At 41.7% G+C, this 25163-nt stretch overlaps 1 protein-coding gene and 1 long non-coding RNA gene across 2 annotated transcripts; one reads left to right on the top strand and one right to left on the bottom strand.

The window, feature by feature from the left end:
• Window positions 1-14654: 14654 nt before the first annotated feature.
• LOC139028309 (uncharacterized) lies at window positions 14655-16108 on the top strand. Its single transcript, XR_011480478.1, has 2 exons — window positions 14655-15128; window positions 15605-16108. It is a non-coding gene; the product is annotated as an uncharacterized lncRNA (long non-coding RNA).
• A 2940-nt stretch (window positions 16109-19048) lies between these two features.
• Window positions 19049-24753, bottom strand: LOC111969094 (glutamine-dependent NAD(+) synthetase). Its single transcript, XM_023995041.2, has 7 exons — window positions 24347-24753; window positions 24002-24062; window positions 23640-23756; window positions 23449-23502; window positions 23259-23348; window positions 22559-22610; window positions 19049-19198 (listed from the first exon to the last, which is right to left on the bottom strand). The coding sequence occupies exons 1-7, from the start codon at window positions 24429-24431 to the stop codon at window positions 19049-19051; spliced, it is 609 nt and encodes a 202-aa protein (XP_023850809.2). The 5' UTR covers window positions 24432-24753.
• Between the last annotated feature and the right edge of the window lie 410 nt (window positions 24754-25163).

Below are 25163 nucleotides of genomic sequence, written 5' to 3'. Positions count from 1 at the left end.
AGTGGAGGGTGTGGTGAGGAGAGTAAAGGGGGATGGAAGGGGCGGGGGTGGGGGGGGAGGGACTATGGGGTGGGAGGGGTCTGGAGACAAAGTTGTGGTTGGTATGCATCCTGGTGGAGATAGTGAGGCACTAGTAGTCTAGAGAGACAGTTTGTCATTAGGGGCACTATGTCTGTTGGAGACATGTGGTTTGCAAATTAGAGGGAACTAGTCTAGGGAAGAGGACAGGTGTATCATTACGGGCACTAGGGAGAGGTTAGAGGACATTGTTGATTCTAGTGGATAGTGGGTGTGGGGGCTTGACGTGGAGTGGTGGGTAGGTGTGAGACGAGTTTTATCATTAGGGCACGTAGTGTAGCAGACAGTTATCATTAGGGCACTAGGTGTAGAGACCAGTTATCATAGGTGGTGGTGGTGTGGGTGAGTGCGAGCTTAGTTGTTAGGTAGACTATTATGACATAGTGGTGTGTGTGTTGTGGTGTGTGTTGTGTTGTGTTGGTGTGGGTGTGTTGTGTTGTGTAGCACTCAGTGTAGATGATCAGTTTCATCGATTATGGAACTAGTGTGTGAGACGAGCTTGGGTTATCATGTTATGTGCAATCTAGTCTAGATAGACAGTGTGTTATGCATTGATTGTGTGTGTTTGTGGTCATCGTTAGTGTCTTGATCGATGTGAGTGTACAGTTATCGTGATTTGTTTAGTGTGTTGGGTAAGTGCTCTACTTGTTGTGTGTAAGTGATGTAGTACATGGGTGTTCCCTCCAGCCCTGTACGTGTACCAATTAGCGCGCCACCCCATCTGAGACTCTCTCTCTCTAGCGCAGACGATGGACACTAGTTCCACATGCCACAGATCTATAGGAGGTTCACCTTCCAGACAGCCGTCAGCTGATGTCTCACACAGGATTTACACTCATGTACACTTAGGGACGCGTAGTTAAAGAGATACCGACCACATGCATTAGGGATAACAGCGATTTAGACCGGGCACCATTGAGTCTAGGTAGAAGGACAATTCCCATCTCATACTGAGATGACTTCCCTGGCGAACCTCTCCCCTTCCGTTGCCCAAGGGATATCCAGAAAGCTTTAGAGGACCAAGAGGATGGAGTGTGCAGACAAAGGGGTCTTTAATCAGTTTATCCTGGAATACTTAGCTTGTCTTTAGATGCATCATTGTGAGTCAATGACGATTTTATGTACAGTAAAACCCATGTAGGACAACTTAGTTAAATTTAGAACAAGTATTCATTTACATCCTGAGGCCAGTTGTAGACTAGTTAACATCTTTGATAGATCACTGACAATTATTTAATGCAATTGTAGGGCCAACCCTAGAGACAATCTCTTAGAAGGTACCAGCAGCACTAGTGTATATGCCCAGATGATGAGTGCATATCTAGGGAACCCAAATACAAATTAAAGTCACCTAGCGCGTTATATTATAAAATATGAGGCATGTTCCTCATTAGGGCCACTAATCATTCCTTTCTACCTTTGTCCCCTCCTCTCTGATTGCTATATTGAGTCTCACTGAAATCTTCATAGTTGAAGAAGATTACTGATTAAACCTTATACCTCACTAAAATGTATTGACATACTAGTCCCTTTATTCCCTTAAACTAGACGACCTAAATGTATAATTCTCCAATTATCCATGACGTATTGTCTCACTAGATGAGCTACTAGTTGCCACACTAATATAGAAAGATTACCATTCCGCTCTACTTAGGTACCGTGCTTCCAGCACAGCGTATCACCTAGCATCTTTAAAGTGTATAACTGTTTCAATACCACTATGCGAAACTAAAGTTTTCGCACTGAGAATCCATAAGACTGTCTCAACAACTAGTTGCATAAATCCATAAATGAATTGAATACCTTCTCACCCTACACTAGTTTTCCCTAATTGTAATAAAAAGACATGCTACTCAACACTAGTTCTCCTTATAGTTGTATCTAAATCACGATGAACATACTTTAATGTGATTTTTTGATATCAACTAGCTGCCCTAATCTGATTTAAACTCGTTCTTCTATTAGACTGAGTGCTCCCATAAATGCATCGAGACCCAACCAAGATACGCTCTAGACATTAGACAGCCCATAATGTGCATGACCTTCACTACTATGTTATTACAACACAGGCCTCTGCCCCAATTCTAAACAATAATTTGATGTTCATTTCACACTTGTCAATTTATTACACGTCCAACATCCAAAATTTCACACTCTATGTAACACCATAATGAAACCTGTATCTCTAGAACCTGAAGTTGGCTGAAATATCTGTATGTGAATTGGTCAAATGAGACCAAATAAGTGAAACACATGTCTCATCTAAATCTATGCCCGAATTTGGCGCTGATTGCTTATGTCCACCATTGCGGCGTAGAAAAAAACTCAATCTCAATGCGAATGACCCATTGTTCTCTATTTATCTATCCTAGTTTCTACCTATGAGTGCTATCTGACTAACCATTAATATGAGGAGACCATGTCAGTCGTTTCTTGATGATACTATATCCTAAGGATCTTGACGCGCATGTTTTCTACCACTGACAAAAGTGTCACCTAATATACGCAAATATAACGTTATATCCGAACTGAGGTACTACTTAACTAAACCTCTCGCCCGTGAGGATTGATTACTGTGTTCTCTACACTTAGTGCCCTAATGCATACTGAACGCTGTGGCATCTCCCCTATCACACCTAGTGCTTCCCCTATACCACAAACTGAGACAGAGCTGTTCGTCTTCCCCACTGAGTGCCCGTAATATTAACTGTCTCTACCCTAGTCCTAATGATAAACGTCTCTCTGTGAAAAAATAGTTACCCTAGAGCCTCTAGCAGATCTTCATCTCTAAATATAGATTGATACATGTCCTCAAAAACATAGTGCCCTAAGACAGTTCAAAATGCAATTTCACAACCCTTCGTCCGCTATCCCTAGTTACTAGCTTGGCCCTTCAAAGATCTGTACTACTGAACTGCTCACTCAATATAGCGACAGCTGTCCCTTTACGATTTTGGAATGAGAAATCTCGTCTATCTAGAGTACTAGCTCACCTACATCTACAACAGACGGAATCTCCATCCTGTAACGTTGGCACTTAGCACCTCTTAGAACAAGAATAACGCAAACGCTTGCAACTCGGTTAATTCCACTAGGTAGACTTTAGTACCCTCAATAGTATTATCGTGAAATGAATCGTCATTCTGCGTGTTACCTAAAATGTAATGTACTGCTTTCGTTTTAGTCTCTAGACTTAACTCCCCGCCGCAACCTCAATGTAAAAACGTCCCTCTGCTGCAATAAGACTTCAACCAGTCATCGCGCCTAAATACAATTACCTGTTCTACAATTAACACTAGTTCCTAATGGGGACTATCATGCGTGAACTCTTACCGTCGCCCCCTTAGAGTTAGCAGGTCCGCCTAAGAATAACTGTCAATCGCTAGCACTAGTGCCGGAGGGGCTGCCTAATGAATTCACGTGTCAATCAAAGTATAACTAGTACGGCAACAAGCCTAAGACAAAACTGAAAGCGTAAATGCGTCTAACTAAAGGTGAGAGTGTCCTAACCTGAATAAGACGTGCTTTTACTAGTGCCCTAATTAAGCCACCACATAACCCAGAACAATGTCTCAAAATAACAACTGATTCACCTTACATAAGGATAAAACAGCCTGGTGCCAAATCGTCTAACAGCTAGGTGCCAGGACATAGGTATGAGAATGGAAAGTAAAACTATGAGTACAACAAGTCTACTAGTGCACACTAAGGAAAATACAGTGACGGAGTCATAGCGGTCGACACTAGTAGCAAACTAAAATAGAATAAAACCATGAATGACGAGATCAAGCAAAGCAGCAAGTGGCCCTATTCCACCGCATCGCCCTGAAAGATAAGAAGAGGAGGGAAAATATAGACGGAGAAAAGTGGTGTGACATCAAGCAGATGTCCGCTGTACGTCATGAATGAGGTATTAGGACAGACAATAAAAGAAGGTAGAAAGCGTAGACACTAAATGCATGCGAGTCAAATTCTAACTTTTACTTAGCGGATGCATTTAGAGCTATAAACGTAAAACGTGAATGGCAGCGAGATCATTAACTGAACTGACCAGTAGAAGTGGATATTATGATACAATCTCGAGTAAACGCAGTGCACTTACACTGAAAGAAACAACTACTCGATAAATAAAAACACATACTGTCAGAATATAATAAATAGTACCCAAATGCATGAATCTCATCTTAGACTAACTAAGGAAGAAATACCCTCATAAGTATTATTGAAGCTACATCACCAACTGACTTGCAGCCTGATTGACGCCTGTTAAAGCACACAATCACCCAAAGTGCAGACATTAGGCAGTCCCTCCAGAGGTCTTGCTATCGACATTTTAAATTCACAACCAGCAAAATTCACATCCGAAAAACCACTCTATATTAACTCAAAAAGCTACCAGATCCTACAGAACATTTATCGCAAACACACTGCATACTTACCCGACCATATAAAGCATCCAAAGACCTACCACATTTCGAACCACGTTTTAACGAGCGTTAATATCGTCTAACTCGTCGAAACTAAGCGGGGGTTCGTGTTTCACCTTCATATGTGAAAGAGAGGATCCCTATCCTCCGCGAGCTAGCTAGCCCGCCAACTTTAAACGGCCTCCACCGTAATGAATTCAACCATCTACGAAGTATCATGTAACATTACTTATTCTAATTCATTAGAAACAGTGTGAATTTCCTTAAAAAACACTCTGATATCTCGGAAACTCAGGCTAGTATAGTGAGTTAGAAAATAACAAGAACTCATTAATCACGCAGCATACTATCCAGTTTACCGGAAGTCGAACTAATCTCAAATACGAGCGGCTCTGTATTCAGGGCACCTGCGGCCTATCTGTACAGAACTAGCTTTGCCGCTTATATATCATTGTGCTATGCCTACCTTCCACATAACGCACTCCTATACTCAACTTAAACATGGTCATCTATCTACCACCCAGTCTACGAACAACATGCCGACACACAACAATGCCGACAACTGTGCTCCAACGCGACACCCTAGATTCTATTAGAGCTGATCCTCACGCGTCTACATGAAGTGCCTACTGTTAATAGCGCTTCGTATCACTACCCAACGAAATTCTCGTCTAGATCCTTCAGCCATTACGCCTCATGCGACGAGCGAAGCCCTGCGACAACTTGAGTGCATTTCTCACCATTCTAACACTGGCTGTATCTCGAGTTTTAAACACGGAACCCCACATTCTTCCCTAAATCCACCTAAGCCTACCCCCTAAAACCTATGTCCTCCAGAGCGGCTCTCTGATTATCAATTACTCCAGATAACAACCTATATCGCTAATTAAAACATATCAGATCTCATAACCCGTAGATTACTAATTCAATTTCACACAATGTCAATTCACTCAGAAGAGCTTTCACATTACCACACCATTTATTGGGATAATATTACCGAGCTTTATCGCGACCTTCGCCTAGCCAAGAGAGTGAGGACTCGAGGACATCGCTAGCGCACCACCTATCTACGAGCCTAAGCCATGTCGTGACCATAACAATCCCTCCACCTGCAACGCAACACCACCACAACAAACACCTAATTATAAACCTTCTAGACCGCAACAAGACACCTAACTCCTGGATACCCACCTTAACATACAATCCTCACTGATATGGTACAGTCTCCAAAGCCACGCGAGAATCATATGACAGAATAAATAATACACATCTCTATAATGGTTAGTATCTGCGTAGTCTCTGTGTACTAATCATAGATTGATTACATCTAGCGCTATTCAATACATCCGGCGCGAATACGTATTGTGAGCTTGCGCTCGTAGTCAACATTCTATACTCACCGAAACAAGCTAGTATGTTATAGCTAACTCTAATTTTATAGAAATCCTATACACACAGACAGATCAACTGAGCTATTATTCAGAGAATAAACTGCTCACGTCGTTTGTAAACTCTAATCTCAATTTGCCTCTCAACAAACATCAGATATTATAACCACTGTGTCTTATTATGTATAAACTTATCTAGCTGTATGAGTCTAATGTAGACTCATAGTGAAGTATGTTTTTCCTAAAAATACTTGCGATGACTTTGTAGGTGATATCAGTATCACACTCTGTAATAAACTCTATGATGTGTAGCTGAATAAGATATATGACACACACTCCCTTCGTATATATAGATCCTATACATATGAGTGTAGCTTGCGCTTGAAATGACTAAATCGATATACTCATAAGACACCTCTTCAGTCTGCACTTAGTTAGAGTCCAAGGATGCAATATATAATATATACTATCTATTATTTATAAAACCTGAATGTTTGACAGACACCAGAAATCTACATCACTTGTAGTAGACTGCTTCGATCGACAACTACACAGTGTCTGTCCTATGCTCTATATGGAATCATTCTTGGTACCTGAGCGCTTAATAAACTATCGTAAATCATGTCGTCCTACTATATCATGAGAAGGTACATCCTTAAAAGAGATCATGTACGAATCTATTAGGCGTGAATTCACAAAACCGATTGTACTTTCTTTCCATTCGATCATGAATACAACCAACAAATAATATGTTTCATCAGATTTTCGTTTAGAAGCCTGGAAGTATATGTCTTGATCTCATGCCTATCACACGTTAGCTTCGCTCCTAAATCTAATCTATCAGCACCTGTCTCTGTTCTTACGCTATCGCATCTCTTATACTGAATATCACGTCGTAGTCTAAACGAGTGACACCTAGTATGATTTAAAGGCCTCAAATGCAATTGACACAATCTCCTGTCTCTAACTCAAAAAGCCTATGTAGAGCACCCTCTGAATAACGTCATCATCATCTCATGTTAACTAGTGACGCGCGAATATGTAGATCTTGATCTTATGATTATATAGATCTAGTATAGTTTCGTTCTGCGTTATAGAGATATATACCTATTCATATTGATGACTGATCCTCTTATCGAGTATTATTAGCTGTCATATTAAAAACAGTTGCCCTAAAATGAAATTAACTGCCCTATTTAACTAGTCGATCTACCGACCCTAAGAGATAACCAGATGGACACAAGTTACCCTCCAGTTACTGGAGAGAACACTACCCGATCATGGCACTGTGCTTCTTTCGTTTGGCTTAATCTTACTAGTTAGTGCCTCACAATAAGTATGAAATTACATAACCTTTTGGTCTTTTTTCACCTTGAGTTGCAAAACCATAATTTAGTAAAAACATGAGAGCTCTCGTGTTAAGCTTAGTGACCCGAGATCCTATAGAGAACTGTCCTTCCATTTAAACATTAGTTACTCGTGCCATATAACTGAATATTGACACTGTGCCTACATTTTTAACATAGTGCGACAACATATATTATAATCTGACCATTTTATAACTATTACCCTTGAATGATTAACCCGCCTAGTCCTCTGATAACTAAGGTACCCACTATAAGTGAGATATACTAGCCTCTATTTAAATATACCTATATTAGAGTGAGTACACATACACAACGTGCCTCAGTTTATAACTCAAGTTACCCTACATTATACTACTGTCTTAAGAGTTCATACCAACTCAACTGCCCAAGAGAATTAAAAAACTAAGTCATCTAAAAATGTTTTATCCTCTCAAATTACGAGCTCAACTTTCTCATGCGTTCAGTCTCATGCAGGATGCTTAGTCATTACACCCAAGGATATTTGATGAACTCAGCTATTTGATTGTCTTGTCTGTATCTATATGCCGCTAATACCTCACGAGAAAGGAAGAGGGTTGCGTGGATAGACTGGAATACAGGTATAATGTTAATCGTGCCTGTATACGTAATTGAGCATGATAAACAGTTGCCGTTGCTGCAAAGCTGCGTGTTATTCCATTTAAATAGCTTTACGACTCAATAAATAATAAACATTGGCTCGGCTCTAGTACTAATCGTGATCTGACTTGGAAATGAACTAGCGTTAAAGAGTTGCATTAGTTTATGGACGTGGTAGTAAATATGCTCAGTAACAATTGATACGATCTATGGTATACTGTAGTAAATTCACATGCAACATGACTGGTAAATGTTGATAGTACATCACATAGATGTACTAGAATAAGAGATAAAAAACATGCTTTAGCTATGACTAAGTATAAAAATCTTAATTTAACCAACTTCAGTCCATGGTTAACTATACTTGTATGACGGTCTATACCATGTAGTCCGATACATGTATATCTATAATTGAGAGCAGATCTAGCTATAGACTTGTACCTGAGTAACCTGGTCATATCACTGTCATGAACAATGTATCATTATGATCTTGATACGAGCACGTTCATCATGATAAGATGTATGTAATATATGTTACTCGTGCTACTGGAGTGACCACTCCAACAAAGAGTGTGTCACTATAACCCAACAGTTTATTCAATGAGCTACTTTTTCCCTGCCAAGTGAACGTATCTCCTTTCTTGAAAGTGTTGTTTTCCTTAGATCAGTATCTGTTGTACTTAATATTCTATTAGTCAGGTGCTTTTGTCCGATCATATTTTGCAACGACTTGCTAGAAATACCACTTTATGAACACTGGTACAAACAAATCATCTTATCATCAATCATTATATCCATGTAAAGCAGCTAGATGATGTCTCTTATCAAACAGAACTAGGACTTCTATTGTTAGTCACTTACTATATTCAGTCAGCAGTCAAAAAAGAGGTGTGTGACCTCGAGTGGCTGCAGCGGTACTTAAGCACTGCATCCGGGTCCGCAACTCACCGGGCGTCGCAGTCCGCAGATCCCCACAGACAGAATTTTCAGCGCTTGTAGTCTGACGCGATCCTGTCGTGGCCCCACAACATCTCCGGATCAGGGCCAGCGAGTTATGGCAGCAAGCGGAGTCCTTCGTGCCGCAGAGAACACACGTGAACTAGTCGATCATACTAGTCGGCCACTTGGGGCCCCGGGAGCGAGACCAGTGCACCACCTCGACCATTGATATCCTCTCACCATGATGACACGGTGCCACTCGCCAACTACTATCTGGATAGTCGCTGCGTCCTCGACCGTGGTAGACACCTGCAAGAGCCAGACCACATAGCATGTCAAGAATGATCTGAGTATTGCGGAACTTGACACAGCCCGTTATCTCTATAGTCTTTTTTCAGAGCAATGCGCTACTTAACCTCTCCCTCTCCCGAGTCCGTATGGCGTATGCAGCGATGTTACAAGACTAAAATTGTGGAGAAAAAGGTGTAGGAAGTACTACACTAAAAGTATTTAAAAAATAACTAAGTAAGAGATGTCTAGTCAACATTTACCCAGTCATCAAGCCAACATTTACCCCAGTCATCAGCAACATTTACCCCAGTCATCGAGACTTACCATCATCAGCAAATTTACCCCAGTCATCAGACAACCCCAGTCATCAGCAACATTACCCCAGTCATCAGCAACATTACCCCAGTCATCAGCAACAACCTCAGTCATAGCAACATTACCCAGTCATCAGCAACATTTACCCCAGTCATCAGCAACATTATTACCCCAGTCATCAGCAACATTTACCCCAGTCATCAGCAACATTTACCCCAGTCATCAGCAACATTTACCCCAGTCATCAGCAACATTACCAGTCATCAGCAACATTTACCCCATCATCAGCAACATTTACCCAGCATCAGCCATACCAGTCACAGCAACAGAGCATTGTGGTTCCCTGCATGTCTGACATCAATGGCGTAATGAAATATTTTTTATTGTTTTGTGGGTTTGAAACTCTTATGTAGGTGTCATAACCACCGGATCCGGGATCCTCCTCATAAAAAAGCTGACTAGCATAGCCTAGCCTAACGGGACAGGGATATCATATAATATAATTTTCATGAAATCACAAGTCCAATACAGCTAATGAAAGATAAACATCTTGTTGAATCCAGCCATCATTTCCGATTTTTAAAATGTTTTACAGCGAAAACACAATATGTATTTCTATTAGCTAACCACAATAGCCAAACATAGAACCGCATATTTTCACCATGTTTCCACCGCATAGGTAGCTTTCACAAAACCGACAAGATAGAGATAAAATTTGTCACTAACCAAGAAAACAACTTCATCAGATGACAGTCTTATAACATGTATACCAATACATTTATGTTTTGTTCGAAAATGTGCATATTTGAGGTATAAATCATAGTTTTACATTGCAGCCACCATCAAAAATAGCACCAAAGCAGCCAGAATAATTACAGAGAGCAACGTGAAATACCTAAATACTCATCATAAAACATTTATGAAAAAACATGGTGTACAGCAAATGAAAGATAAACATCTGTGAATCCAGCCAATATTTCAGATTTTTTAAGTGTTTTACAGCGAAAACACAATATAGAATTATATTAGCTTACCACAATAGCCAAACACATAAACGCATTTATTCACCACAAAGGTAGCTTTCGCACAAAACCAGCAAAATATATAAAATTAATCACTAACCTTTGGACAACTTCATCAGATGACAGTCTTATAACATCATGTTATACAATACATTTATGCTTGTTTCGAAAATGTGCATATTTATAGCTACAAATCCTGGTTATACATTGTGAATACGTAGCAACGATTCACCAGAATCTCCAGAGATATTTTGGACACTCACCTAATCTGACCAAAAAAGACTCATCATAAACTTTACATAAAAATACTTGTTGTACGGCAAATGAAAGATACACTGGTTCTTAATGCAACCGCTGTGTTAGATTTTTAAAAATTACTTTACCATAACATACAGCTTGCGTTATTGTGAGACAGCACTCACCAACACGGCGGAGAATAGGAGTCAACATTTTACACAGAAATACGAAATAACATCATAAATGTTTTCTTACTTTTGCTGAGCTTCCATCAGAATGTTGTACAAGGAGTCCTTGGTCCAGAATAAATCGTTGTTTTGCGTTCTGTCGAATTTGCGCCACAATGCTAGCCATGGTTGCTAACATTCCCATCCTCTCTTGGCGCAAAGAACGGAAAACTCCAAAATTCCCAATAAACGTTGAATAAACTGATAAAACTCGGTTGAAAAAACCTACTTTATGATGTTATTATCATATGTATCAAATAAAATCAGAGCCGGAGATATTCCGCGTGTAAACCGAACGCTTTCAGAAGACAATGTCGAGCTCCCGCCGCGCCCTTCAAGACAAAGAAAATACCGGGACCTGTCACTCCAAAAGCTCTATTCGACCTCAGATCAAGCTAGACACCCCATTCCACCTTCCACTGCCTGTTGACATCTAGTGGAAGGCGTATGAAGTGCATACATATCGATAAATAAAAGCCAGTTGAATAGGCAGGCCCTGAAACAGAGCCTCGTTTTTCAGATTTTTCACTTCCTGTATGGAAGTTTGCTGCTAAATGAGTTCTGTTTTACTCACAGATATAATTCAATCAATTTTAGAAAATTCACACTGTTTTCTATCCAATAGTAATAATAATATGCATATTGTATGATCTAGAATAGAGTACGAGGGCCGTTTAAATTGGGCACGATTTTTTCCAAAGTGAAAAACAGCCCCCCCTATTGACAAGAAGTTTAAGCTGTAAAAAGTGGTCGAAATTGCGAAGCCTCTTTGATTGGATGCTTTTATGCGGTAAGAGTGCAGTGTTTGTCACAATTTGTGAGATTTAGATTAATATAAGTGGTTGGTTGATTTTGCTTTGAATTATGCGATAGCAGAATCCTGGAGGGACTGCCTAATGTCTGATGTGGTGAATGTGTGCTTAACAGGTCACTGGCTGCAGCATGGATGAGACTTCAATATACTATGACTATTCTTCTTTAAGTCATGACTATCATTGGTTATTTAATATTCTGCAGTAGTTCATATTTATGAGAGTTGTTTAGTTTTGATGCAAAACTCTGTTCAGTTGATGCTTTAGCTAAGTTATCTCCCTATATATGTCCTCTCCCCTCCATCTCTCTGTCCCTCTCCCCCTCCATCTCCCTTCTCTCTCCCCCCCATCTCACGTCCCTCTCCCCCTCCATCTCTCTGTCCCTCTCTCCCTCCATCTCCCTGTCCCTCTCTCCCTCCATCTCCCTGTTTCCTCTGTCCCTCTCCCCCTCCATCTCCTGTTCCCTTCCCCCTCCATCCCCTGTCCCTCTCCCCCTCATCTCCCTGTCCCTCTCCATCTCCCTGTCACTCTCTCCCTCCATCTCCCTGTCCCTCTCTCCCTCCACCTCCCTGTCGCTCTCTCCCCTCCATCTCTCTCTTTCCCCCTCCATCTCTCTCTCCATCTCCCTCAGGTTGTTTAGTAGTCTTGGGGATGTCCACACCATCTCCCAGAGAGGTTTTGGTGGCACCACCTACACAGTCCGACCGGGGAGCCGCTACCCAATCACACCTCGCCGCAGTCCCAGTCCCTCCCCCTCACCTGCCCCTGTCCTCTCCCCAGACAGGTCAGAGGTCAGTCCTGGGCGGGGCTTTGGCCTTAGCTCCTCCCATCACCACCACACCATCCTCAAGTCGTCTAGCCTCAGCTTGCCTTCGGAGCCCAAGGAGGTCCGCTTCGTAATGCGGAGTGCCAGCGCTCGAACCCGTTCCCGCTCGCCCTCCCCCTCCCCCCATGCCTCCCCCTGCCCCTCCCCCGTACTGGGCTCCCCCCTGCTCGCCCTGCGGCCGTGGCGCCAACGCCCTCTAGCTCTGTGGAGTAAGTATGATGTGGGAGACTGGCTGGAGAGTGTTGGTTTGGCAGAGCATCGTGCCCGCTTCCAGGAGCATGAGATTGAGGGTTCCCACCTCCCTGCCCTCACCAAGGATGACTTCGCTGAACTGGGCGTGACACGAGTCGGACACCGCATGAACATTGAGAGAGCGCTCCGACAACTGCTGGACAACTGAACCTCTAACCCCTGATATCACTGAAGGACTGTCACACCTGGACCCTAACCCTCTGTGGAGGTATTCTGACAGCACCAGTGGCTGTAACCTGGCAACACCAGTGGCTGTAACCTGGCAACACCAGTGGCAGTATGCTTTCAGACGTCTATTTTCCAAAGACAGCATCACATGGAGTTGAGCATTTAGTATGAACTTTTTATGAATATACAAGTAAATACCTCCTCCATCGAAATATCTACAATATCGACATATTTTCCAATAATGAAATTGATGATAAATGTTTATTAGGAATAGATATATTTAAATCAAATTGTGTGTTTCATAACAACTTTATTCTGTTTAGGGAATGATGAGAAGTGGTGGATGAGACTTCATCGTTAACCTGTTATTCTACTACATTACCCTATAAATCTACTACATTGCTCTGTTAGTCTACTACATTACCCTGTTATTCTACTACATTACCCTGTAAATCTACTACATTGCTWTGTTAATCTACAACATKACCCTGTTAGTCTACAACATGACCCTGTTAGTCTACTACATTACCCTGTTAGTCTACARCATGACCCTGTTAGTCTACTACATGACCCTGTTAGTCTACTACATTACCCTGTTAGTCTACAACATGACCCTGTTAGTCTACTACATGACCCTGACCCTGTTATTCTACTACTTACTATGTTAGTCTACCCTGTTAGTCTACTACATTACCATGTTAGTCTACTACATTACCCTGTTGCTAATCTGTTAGTTTACTACAATTATCACGTTAGTCTACTGCATTATCGTGTTAGTATACTACATTATCTTGTTTGTCTACCATATTACCTTGTTAGTCTGCTACATTACCATGTTTGTTAATCTTTGGCCTAAATTTGTTTATTCTGTCAGGAAGACCTCGAATGAACCTCACTAGTATACATGTTTTGTATGAATTTTAAGCAATGTTGACAGGAAAGTTTCCAGTATATGTTTTCTAATATCCCTAGCTACTGGTTTGTATGGATTTTATACCTATCTGTGATGCTCTAAGGCAGAGTAAAATGTCAGAACAGTATTTTTACAAAGAAGACGGTGCTATTTCACTAAAGCCATCTGTACAGAGCAACCCTACGCCTAAACCTAACCCTAAACCTAGCACTAAACCTAAGCTTAAACCTAGCACTAAAACTAAACCTAATCGTAAACCTAGCTAACACTAATGCCTTGGGATATTACCATGGTCCAATAGCGCACGCACGCACGCACGCACGCGCACACACACACACACGCACGCACACACACACACACACACACACGTACACAGAACAAGAAATTCTATAGTCACATGACAGGGTACAGGAAGTTCCAGTTAGTCCAGTAGGGAAAGGCACCAGCATGGTTCATCTGCAGTGTTTTAAAATGCATTGTCATGTAAAACATTGAACCTCATAATCAAATTTGTTCAGTCTTATTTTATCTTCCTTCCAAATGTTCTTTATTGTGCAGATTGGTCTTACTTTGTATCATCCTGTACTTTAGATAGTATCTTGTACTATGTCTGTACTAATTGTCCCTCCTGTACTTGTATCTGACTTGCCTGTACTGGGTTATGGCCTCACCTTACGTAGCCTCCCCATCGTCCTGTGTTCACTCGGGTTAGGATAGATACCGTACAGTCCCCCATCCCTGTACGGTTAGGATAGTCTCATCTGTACTGTTAAGGTTAGGTACTGTATGTGTTGAGTGGCAGTTTTGTTTGACAGATTGTCAAGACTATACGTTTTATTCTGGTTGTGTTTTAAGACTGTACATTTTATTCTGGTTGTGAAGGAGGAACTCCCATTTCTATTTGATGATTAATTAAGGTTATATTATTATTTGTCTATTACAATAAGGCTTGTTGAGTATCTAGGTGTATTACATAGTGTGTTTTCTCTTTTAAGGGCCATATTCTCCTCCCTCATGACACTATCTAACCCTAACCCAATAAGGGCTTTGTGAGGGCATCCAGATGTATTATTTCCAGGTGATGTACAGTTTATTAGGTACACCCATCTAGTACCGGGTTGGACCCCCATTTGCCTCCAGAACAGCCTGAATTCTTCGGGCATGGATTCTACAAGTCGGTAACGTTCCACAAGGATGTTGGTCCATGCTGACGCGATGGCATCACGCAGTTGCTGCAGATTGGACGGCGTCCACCACCACCAGCCTGTACAGTTGACACCAGCCAGGATAGGTCCATGGACACATGCTGTTTATACCAAATCCTGACTCTGCCATCAGCATGGCGCAACAGGAACCGGGATTCGTCGGACCAGCAATATTTTTACACTTCTCAATTGTCCAGTGTTGGTGATCGCCCACTGGAGCCCTGTGTGGTCGTCTGCTGCCATATCCGTGGAAGACGAGTTGTGTGTTCCGAGATGCCGTTCTGCACACCGCTGTTATTTGTCTGTTTGTGGTCCGCTTGCGTGATTCGTGCCATTCTCCTTCGACTTCTCTCATCAATGGGCTGTTTTTGCCCACAGGACTGCCGCTGACTGAATGTTTTTTGTTTGTCAAACCATTCTCGGTAAACCCTAGACACTGTCGCACGTGAAAAGCCTAGGAGGTCTGCTGTTTCTGTGATACTGTATCCGGCGTGCCTGGCACTGACGATCATTGCTTAGGTCTCTCGTTTTGCCTATTCTAACATTCAATCAAACAGTAATTGAATGCCTATCTGCATGCTTTATATAGCAAGCAACGGCCACGTTACTCACTGTCTGGAGCGATCCGTTTTGGAGAACTAGGTGATGTACCTAATAAACTGGCTGATGTATATCAAGGTGTATCATACCATTGTTTTCCTCTGTAAGTGTTCTGTTCCTCTGGGGCCTGATGACATCATTACAGGAACACCTGAGATCTGACCGCTCTTTACAGTTTCTAATACAATTTACTACTGAAATGCCCATGGTGTCTGTGTCATTGAATCGATTAATCAAAAATGTTTGTATGTACAGTTGCTAATGAAAGTATACACACCCTTTCATATTTTGCTGCCTTAAAATTGTATCTAAAAAGGGATTACATTAGATTTTTCCCACCAATCTACACTACCTACTCCACATGTGTTAAGTGAAAGAAAAATGATAGAAAATGTTCCAAATGAATTAAAGCATTAAAATGAATATGTACTGATGGGGTATGTCTTCATACCTGAGTTAATATTTTGTGGAAGCACCTTCAGTAGCCATCATAGCTGTGAATCATTTTGAGTCAGATTCTACCAACCTATTAGGGCATTTTGTAGCGACCTTAACCAAACACCTAGCAACCTTGGCAAGAGGTTTGGACATAACGGTTAAGGTGTTTGCTTGACAGTAGCTGGACTGGGATTCGAGTCCCGGTCGGGGCTACTCCCTGAAATTGCTACATTGGTGTCAGAATTGGGTCGGCACCAGGTAGGCTATTAGTGAGGGACTTGGTATAGAGAAGCATGGGAACACGCTCTCCTGAAGGGAGGGGGTTATGTAGTGACCTTAACCCAATATAGGTTTGTACGTTTTGACGTAATGGTTAAGGCTTGACAGTTACTGGACCTGGGTTTGAGTCCCGGCCCGGGGCTACCCCCCAAATTTGCTATAACATACTGTGGCCATTGTTTTTGTCAAAATCGGCCAAACTCAGTACATTTGCTTGGGAATCAGTGATGGACATGAATATTAGAACCTTGATTTAAGGACTGAGACTGGACKATGCAGAAACACTCACCACATCTTGGAAACCCCTTGTGGTGCGTCTTTGGCATTGACATTTGTGTAATTGTTCCGCTGACAAATAAAACTACACCAGGATTTGGTTTTCAGAGGTCTATGGATGATAAAGTAGTAGATAGTAGTAGATATAGCTCATCTGTCATAATATAATTGAGACAGTAGATATAGCTCGTCTGTCATAATATCATTGAGACAGTAGATTTAGCTGGTCAGCCATAATATAATTGAGACACTAGATCCAGCTGGTCAGTCAAAATATATTAGAGGCCTTTAGATGTAGATGGTCTGTCATAATATACTAGAGACAGTAAATGTAGCTGGTCTTTCGTAATATAATTGAGACAGTAGATCTAGCTGGTCTGTCATAATATAATAGAGACAGCAGATGTATGGTATGTCATAAAAATAATTGAGAGAGTAGATCTAGCTGGTCTGTCAATAATATATAAAGAGACAGTAGATCTAGCAGGTCTATCATAATATATTAGAGACTGTAGATGTAGCTGGTCTGTCATATATACTAGAGACAGTAAATTCAGCTGGTCTTCGTAATATAATTGAGACAGTAGATTTAGATGGTCTGCATAATATAATTAAAACAGTAGATCTAGCTGGTCTGTCATAATATACCAGAGATAGTAGATCTAGCTGGTCTGGTCATAATATAATAGTGGCAGTAGATCTAGCTGGTCTGTCATAATATATTGAGACAGTAGATATAGTAGATCTAGCAGGTCTGTCATAATATAATAGAGACAGTAGATCTAGCTGGTCTGTCATAATTAATTGAGACAGTAGATATAGTAGATCTAGCAGGTCTGTCATATTATAATAGAGACAGTAGTTCTAGCTGGTCTGTCATATATAATAGAGACAGCAGATCCAGCTGGTCTGTCATAATATAATAGAGACAATAGATCTAGCTGGTCTGTCATAATATAATAGAGACAGTAGATTTAGCTGGTCTGTCATAATATAATTGAAAAAGTAGATATAGCTCGTCTGTCATAATATAATTGAGACAGTAGATCTAGCAGGTATATCATAAATATATTAGAGACTGTAGATGTAGATGATCTGTCATTATATAGTAAGAGCAGTAAATCTAGCTGGTCTGTCATAATATACTAGAGACAGTAAATCTAGCTGGTCTTTCATAATATAATTGAGACAGTAATTTAGCTGGTCTGCCATAATATAATTGAGACAGTAGGATCCCTTCGTGGNAACTCTAGTACAAGCTCACATCTTACTGGTGTATATTAGAAGTACATGCTCGCACTGATATGTGAAGCTATGACAACAACATGAGGAGAGATTGGTGGGACTAAATAGATGGTTTTTTTTGGTTCAGAGAGACGAATGCTGTATCGTTGCGGCTCTAATATTAGAAATAATCAAGTAAGACAAATAGCTAGGAAAATATTTAGGTGTCAAGTTTACCTAGCAAGAATCACCTTTTGGGGGCGAGTTTGAAAGTTAATTTATTTACCTCCAATATAATATTGGAGTGATTCTCTCTGACAGGTTAGAGTGTCCGACAGCCACCTGAGACCATCTGATTTTAAATCATCAGTCCTCTTCGATCCTCACAGATAGTGTGACTCTGGCGGGGACGCTTGGCCGTAGAGATACTTCCTTAGAAGCTCTCACTTTTGGTTGTTATATATGCTGACCTGGGCTCGTTGCTTGTCTATTCTTAGCTCAATTGCTTCTTTAGTTGGTTCCCCAGTGCGGATGTGAGGATATGCGGAGCCTCATAGATGAAGGAACACAACATCACTCAGCAGGATGTGCTCGAGGTGTAGATGGACCACGAAATGCTCTCTCTCATCGCAAGGGGATTCGCACTATCCTGCCAAATATGCCGCGAAGCCCCTGTAGAGAGCCAAAAAATTAGATGTAGAAGCCGTTTACATGCGTTTGTTTCTGTCAGGGCCGCTAGTTTGTTGTCCGCAGTAGCTATGGAGGCGTCTACTTTACATATTGTCACAGCGCACTATGGGCCTAGTTACATTTGAGTCGGGTAGAGAAGATCAGACACGTTATGAAAGAGGGGAATGTGTTCTTCATAGGATTAGTGGAAGCGAAGCCCAACTAGACTCTTTCCTGCTACCGCCCACGCATTAGATATTTACCAATAATCTGGCATTTACAGTTAAAAATCGGACTTTTTGACCTCACAGAGACACACCGGTACTCTTTCCGTCTCTACTTCTAGCAGGTGCTTTAGGAGGGTCAACCCTCAGTCTCTAGAGTCCCACATGAGGCGAGATATTTAAGTCGAATTTCATCAACAGCAGGCAGGCCCAAATTCATTTCTATAGTGACACCTTGAAAGATGTCTGTGTCTCAACATCGATCCGAAAGCAGACTCCATGAGGCGTGTATGAGGGGCCCGACGTCCACAGGTGGGGTTGTGCTTACAGCCAACACCGTGCCGGACGTTGCATTTGCCCAGAAGAACACCAAAATGGCAAATTCGCCACTGGCGCCTGTGCTCTTCACAGGATGAAAGCAGGTTCACACTGAGCACATGAGCACATGTGACAGACGTGACAGAGTCTGGAGAGCGCCGTGGAGAACGTTCTGCTGCCTGCAACATCCTCCAGCATGACCGGTTTGGCGGGTGGGGTCAGTCATGGTGTGGGGTGGCATTTCTTTGTGGGGCCGCACAGCCCTCCATGTGCTCGCCAGAGTAGCCTGACTGCCATTAGGTACGAATGAGATCCTCAGAGCCCTTGTGAGACCATATGCTGACACAATGCACATTTGTGGCTGCTGAGAGGTCATTTTGCAGGGCTCTGGCAGTGCTCCTCCTGCTCAAAAGGCGGAGGTAGCGTGTCTGCTGCTGGGTTTTGCCCTCCTACGGCCTCCTCCACGTCTCCTGATGTACTGTCCTGTCTCTGGTAGCGCCTCCACTGCTCTGGACACTACGCTGACAGACACAACAGCAAACCTTCTTGCCACAGCTCGCATTGATGTGCCAATCCTGGATGAGCTGCCACTACCTGAGCCACTTGTGTGGGTTTGTAGACTCGCTCTTCATGCTACCACTAGAGTGAGAGCACCGCCAGCATTCAAAAGTGACCAAAACATCAGCCAGGAAGCTAGTAGGAACTGAGAAGTGGTCTGTGGTCACCACCTGCAGAATCACTCCTTTTATTGGGGGTGTCTTGTTAATTGCCTATAATTTCCACCTTTTGTCTATTCCATTTGCACAACAGCATGTGAAATTTATTGTCAATCAGTGTTGCTTCCTAAGTGGACTTTGATTTCACAGAAGTGTGATTGACTTGGAGTTACATTGTGTTGTTTAAGTGTTCCCTTTATTTTTTGGAGCAGTATATATATATATATATAATATATATATATATATATATATATATATATATATATTCGGCAAAATCGGCGCCCAAAAATACCGATTTCCGATTGTTATGAAAACTTGAAATCGGCCTAATTAATCGCCATTCCGATTAATCAGTCGACCACTACTCTGGACGGTTCTGACTTAGAATATGTGGCCAACTACTAATACCTAGGTGTCTGTTAGACTGTAAACTCTCGTTCCAGACTCACATCAAACATCTCCAATCCAAAGTTAAATCTAGAATTGGCTTCCTATTTCGCAACAAAGCATTCTTCACTCATGCTGCCAAACATACCCTCGTAAAACTGACCATCCTACCGATCCTCGACTTCAGCGATGTCATTTACAAAATAGCCTCCAATACCCTACTCAATAAATTGGATGCAGTCTATCCACAGTGCCATCCGTTTTGTCACCAAAGCCCCATATACTACCCACCACTGCGACCTGTACGCTCTCGTTGGCTGGCCCTCGCTTCATACTCGTCGCCAAACCCACTGGCTCCAGGTCATTTTCAAGACCCTGCTAGGTAAAGTCCCCCCTTATCTCAGCTCGCTGGTCACCATAGCAGCACCCACCTGTAGCACGCGCTCCAGCAGGTATATCTCTCTGGTCACCCCCTAAACCAATTCCTCCTTTGGCCGCCTCTCCTTCCAGTTCTCTGCTGCCAATGACGGGAACGAACTACAAAAATCTCTGAAACTGGAAACACTTATCTCCCTCACTAGCTCTAAGCACCAGCTGTCAGGGCAGCTCACAGATTACTGCACCTGTACATAGCCCATCTATAATTTAGCCCAAACAACTACCTCTTCCCCTACTGTATTTATTTATTTTGCTCCTTTGCACCCCTTTATTTCTATTTCTACTTTGCACATTCTTCCACTGCAAATCTACCATRCCAGTGTTTTACTTGCTATATTGTATTTACTTCGCCATCATGGCCTTTTTTGCCTTTACCTCCCTTATCTCACCTCATTTGCTCACATTGTATATAGACTTATTTTTCTACTGCATTATTGACTGTATGTTTGTTTTACTACATGTGTAACTCTGTGTTGTTGTATGTGTCGAACTGCTTTGCTTTATCTTGGCCAAGTCGCAATTGTAAATGAGAACTTATTCTCAACTTGCCTACCTGGTTAAATAAAAGTTAAATATAAATAAATAAATAAATAAATACGGAAGATAGCCCTATTTGGTAAAAAACCAAGTCTATATTATGGCAAGAACAGCTCAAATAAGCAAAGAGAAACGACAGTCCWTCATTACTTTAAGACATGAAGGTCAGTCAATGCAGACATTTTTATGCATTTTGAAAGTTTCCATGTGCAGTTGCAACAAACATCAAGCGCTATGATGAACCTAGCTCTCATGAGGACAACCACAGGAAAGGAAGACCCAGAGTTACCTCTGCTGCAGAGMATACATTCACTTAGAATTAACTGCACTTCCGAAATTGCAGCCCAAATAAATGCTTCACAGAGTTCAAGTAACTAACACATCTCAACATCAACTGTCCAGAGGAGGCTGCGTGAATCAGGCCTTCATGGTCGACTGCAAAGAAACCACTACTAAAGGACACCACTACTAAAGGACACCAATAAGAAGAAGAGGCTTTCTTGGGCCAAGAAACACGGACAATGGACATTAGATCGATGGATGTGAGATTTTTAGTTCCAACTGCCGTGTCTTTGTGAGAAGCAGAGTAGGTGAACGGATGATCCCCGCATGTGTGGTTCCCACCGTGAAGCATGGATGAGGTGTGATGGTGCTTTGCTGGTGACACTGTCAGATTTATTTAGAATCCAAGGCACACTTAACCAGCATGGCTACAACAGCATTCTGCAGCGATACGCCATCCCATCTGGTTTGCGCTTAGTGGGACTATCATTTGTTTTTCAACAGGACAATGACCCAACACACCTCTAGGCTGTGTAAGGGCTATTTGACCAAGAAGGAGAGTGATGGAGTGCTGCATCAGATGACCTGGCCTCCACAATCACCTGACATCAACCTAATTGAGATGGTTTGGGATGAGTTGGACCGCAGAGTGAAGGAATAGCAGCCAACAAATGCCAAGCATATGTGGGAATTCCTTCAAGACTGTTGTAAAAGCAGTCCAGGTGAAGCTGGTTGAGAGAATGCCAAGAGTGGGCAAAGCTGTCATCAAGGCAAAAGATGCCTACTTTTAAGAATCAAAAATCTGAAATATATTTTGATTTGTTTAACACTTTTTTGGTTACTACATGATTCCATGTGTTATTTCATAGTTTTGATGTCTTCACTATTATTCTACAATGTAGAAATTAGTAAAAATTAAGAAAAACCCTTGAATGAGTAGGTGTGTCCAACTTTTGACTGGTACTGTATATTAATGGTGCAGATTCTCTTTAAATGAAGAAATGTGCAAATAATACTAATACTCTTATCACTGATCCTTGTTAGTGCATACCAACACCCTGCCATTAAAGAGAGATGGATCCTACCTGTCCTGTCATGTCCTGGATCATCCTGGGCAGGAAGTACTCCTCCACATGTCTGTGGCAGACAAACACAATAATGCCATGTTCAAATCAAAGTTTAATGGTCACGTACAGAGATTTGCAGGTGTTTTGACAGGTGCAGCAAAATGCGTATATGTTATTATGTGTGATGTGAAAAATATGGATTAGTGTCCTTTTCCACGTACCAAATCTGCTTTGACCTAAACATTTAAAGACGTCCCGGAAACTTTGCGACTACGAAGTATTTTTTAAACCTCCCGCTTTGGGCTGGATGTGTCCATGTGTAGTTCATACATGCATAATCTATGAGCAGAATTAGTGTCTTACTTCAATTAGCCACGAAATCCCTAGTTTGAAAGCAACTGTTTTCTGGAAGCTGTGCTGCGCCATTTTCCCAACATTTTCCCCCTTCAGCCCCTCGCCATTTGAYTGTCAGCTAGCAAGATGCCCACACAGCAGAGCGAGAGAGAGAGCAATGACATGGTGCACATATCTGAACATATGTGACATAGTATGCAATTTTCTGAGACTACTTTTGGCTTGTAAGCCTTACTTTCTGAACTACTGGCTAAAAAGTATACAAAAGTACCGGAAAATCTCTCTAATTTCACTGTTTATCAAAGTATTATCATTATGTTCAGAAGGAAGGCTTTCTTGTGCAGATTCAATGTTGATCACTAACCTGAGTTTATTCCATGGTGAAAACCAGCGGAACTCCCGGTTGTTTCCATAGTTGGCCAGCAGCATCTTGGGTCGGATCAACAAGATTTTCCTTTAAAAAGAGGGTAAGAATTGTGAACAATTACACCTACTTGCTATTGACGATGCACATAACCTACATCAATTCAGAATTGCTTATTTCTGAGACTTACCCATTGAGGAAAATTACTCTGCAGTTATACCGAACATTATGATGCATGATGGGCCTGAGGGGGACATAGAGAACATTAGCCACAGGTTACGGAAATCTTACTACAACATACACTGTTTAGTGGGGAATGATAGTCCAGGAGGCAAAGCGAGGGACAACCGAGCTGAAGTGCTTGTGAGAAGTGTGACTGACATGCCAACATCGCAGATGATGTCCTGGGTGACAGGTGACTCCAGCAGCTTCCCAAGTACCTGGAAGCAGTGCAGCAGGGTGTCTGACTCGTAGAAGTGGTCTGCACAGCCATACCCACTGATGACCAGGGACAGAAAGAGAGGAGGTTGAGGGKAAGTTCATGGAAATTCAGAGCAGGCATAACCATGTTGGATGCTTATTATATGCAAATGCACAGAGCTTTATAGGAGTCAAATAAAAAGACCACAAACAAAGACATACATTTGTCTAATAAGCTAAATGTTTGCTCTAGGCTACGTACTGTATACAGTAATGTACTCAACAATCAGAACTTTGATGAAGGAGATGTAAATTATAAATACCATATTTCCAGTTCTGGTCCCAGTCTGTATTTAGCCCCCTGAGACTTGGCTGTCGCGATACCTAGTCATGAGCAAGATATCATTATTAAATTGAATGGCATGTCCAGAGTCCTGATTGCAAGACTTGCATGCTATTCCCGCAGAACAAGTAGCCTAGTATAGTATACTCCAGGCTTATAAGTGGAATGTCTATAAATCATTACAACACCATATTACCTTTAAAACAGCTCTGTATATGAACCCACTACAGTTTAAGTTAAATGGACAATGCATCTTCAATTCGACGATTTTTATTTCGGGGGAAGTTTGCAGAGTGTGATACTCAATTATTTTATTCAGACTTACTTCTCAGTATTCTCTCTAAGTTTCCGTCAAAATCTAGTGCCCATTGATTCAAGGAGCACGTCGCTAATATAACCTTTCGTCCCATTTCATATAATGGTGCAACAAAGTAGCCTTGCTGATATTCAAACGTTGAAACCTTAGTCTAAATTCTCAAATGAGTTACTGTAAGACTCGACTCAAAACTATCCAAGTTGCAATTGTTGTGTCACTTCGATCCGGGAACTATTACCACAGATAGAACAACGAGACAGATATTTCACCGGATGCATAAATGTGAAGCATCCGAGTGGCTTTTCCACTCGCTCAAATAATGTAACAAATATGATAGTGAGCGGAAGCCGAGTGGCCGGCAGTGGGAGAAGATGGAACGCTATGGATTTTGGCCGACATTGTGCTAATTTTCTCATAATTTTATCTCAATACAGTATTGAGATGTATTGAGATAAAATTATGAGAAAATTAGTGGATAAGGTTTTGTAGACTTTACCCTTTGACAAAGTTTCAAAACATTGCTAGAACGCGCCAATAGGATCTCACTAACTCGTTCTTGGCCCTGCCCACCTCCTTGCTTGTTCTGCCCACTATGAACCATTMGAAACGACAGGCTTATCTTGGTTTAGGTATACACATCTTTGCTTATACTGCCCCTCCTCCTCATATGTCTTATTAAAGAGACAGGACGCTTATTTATACAACCAGCTGCTGCGCCTCTTCTCTACAAAATTATGATGCCCGTATGGAGTAGATCTACCGGTCGTCTTCATATGTTTTAAAAATTGTCCATATTTTAGACTTAAAAATTGTGATGCTTCCATAA

This window comes from Salvelinus sp. IW2-2015, linkage group LG10, assembly GCF_002910315.2.
Source record: "Salvelinus sp. IW2-2015 linkage group LG10, ASM291031v2, whole genome shotgun sequence".
Lineage (NCBI taxonomy): Eukaryota > Metazoa > Chordata > Actinopteri > Salmoniformes > Salmonidae > Salvelinus > Salvelinus sp. IW2-2015.
Note: the sequence above shows the minus strand (reverse complement) of the source record. Positions and strands in the feature narration are given on the sequence as shown.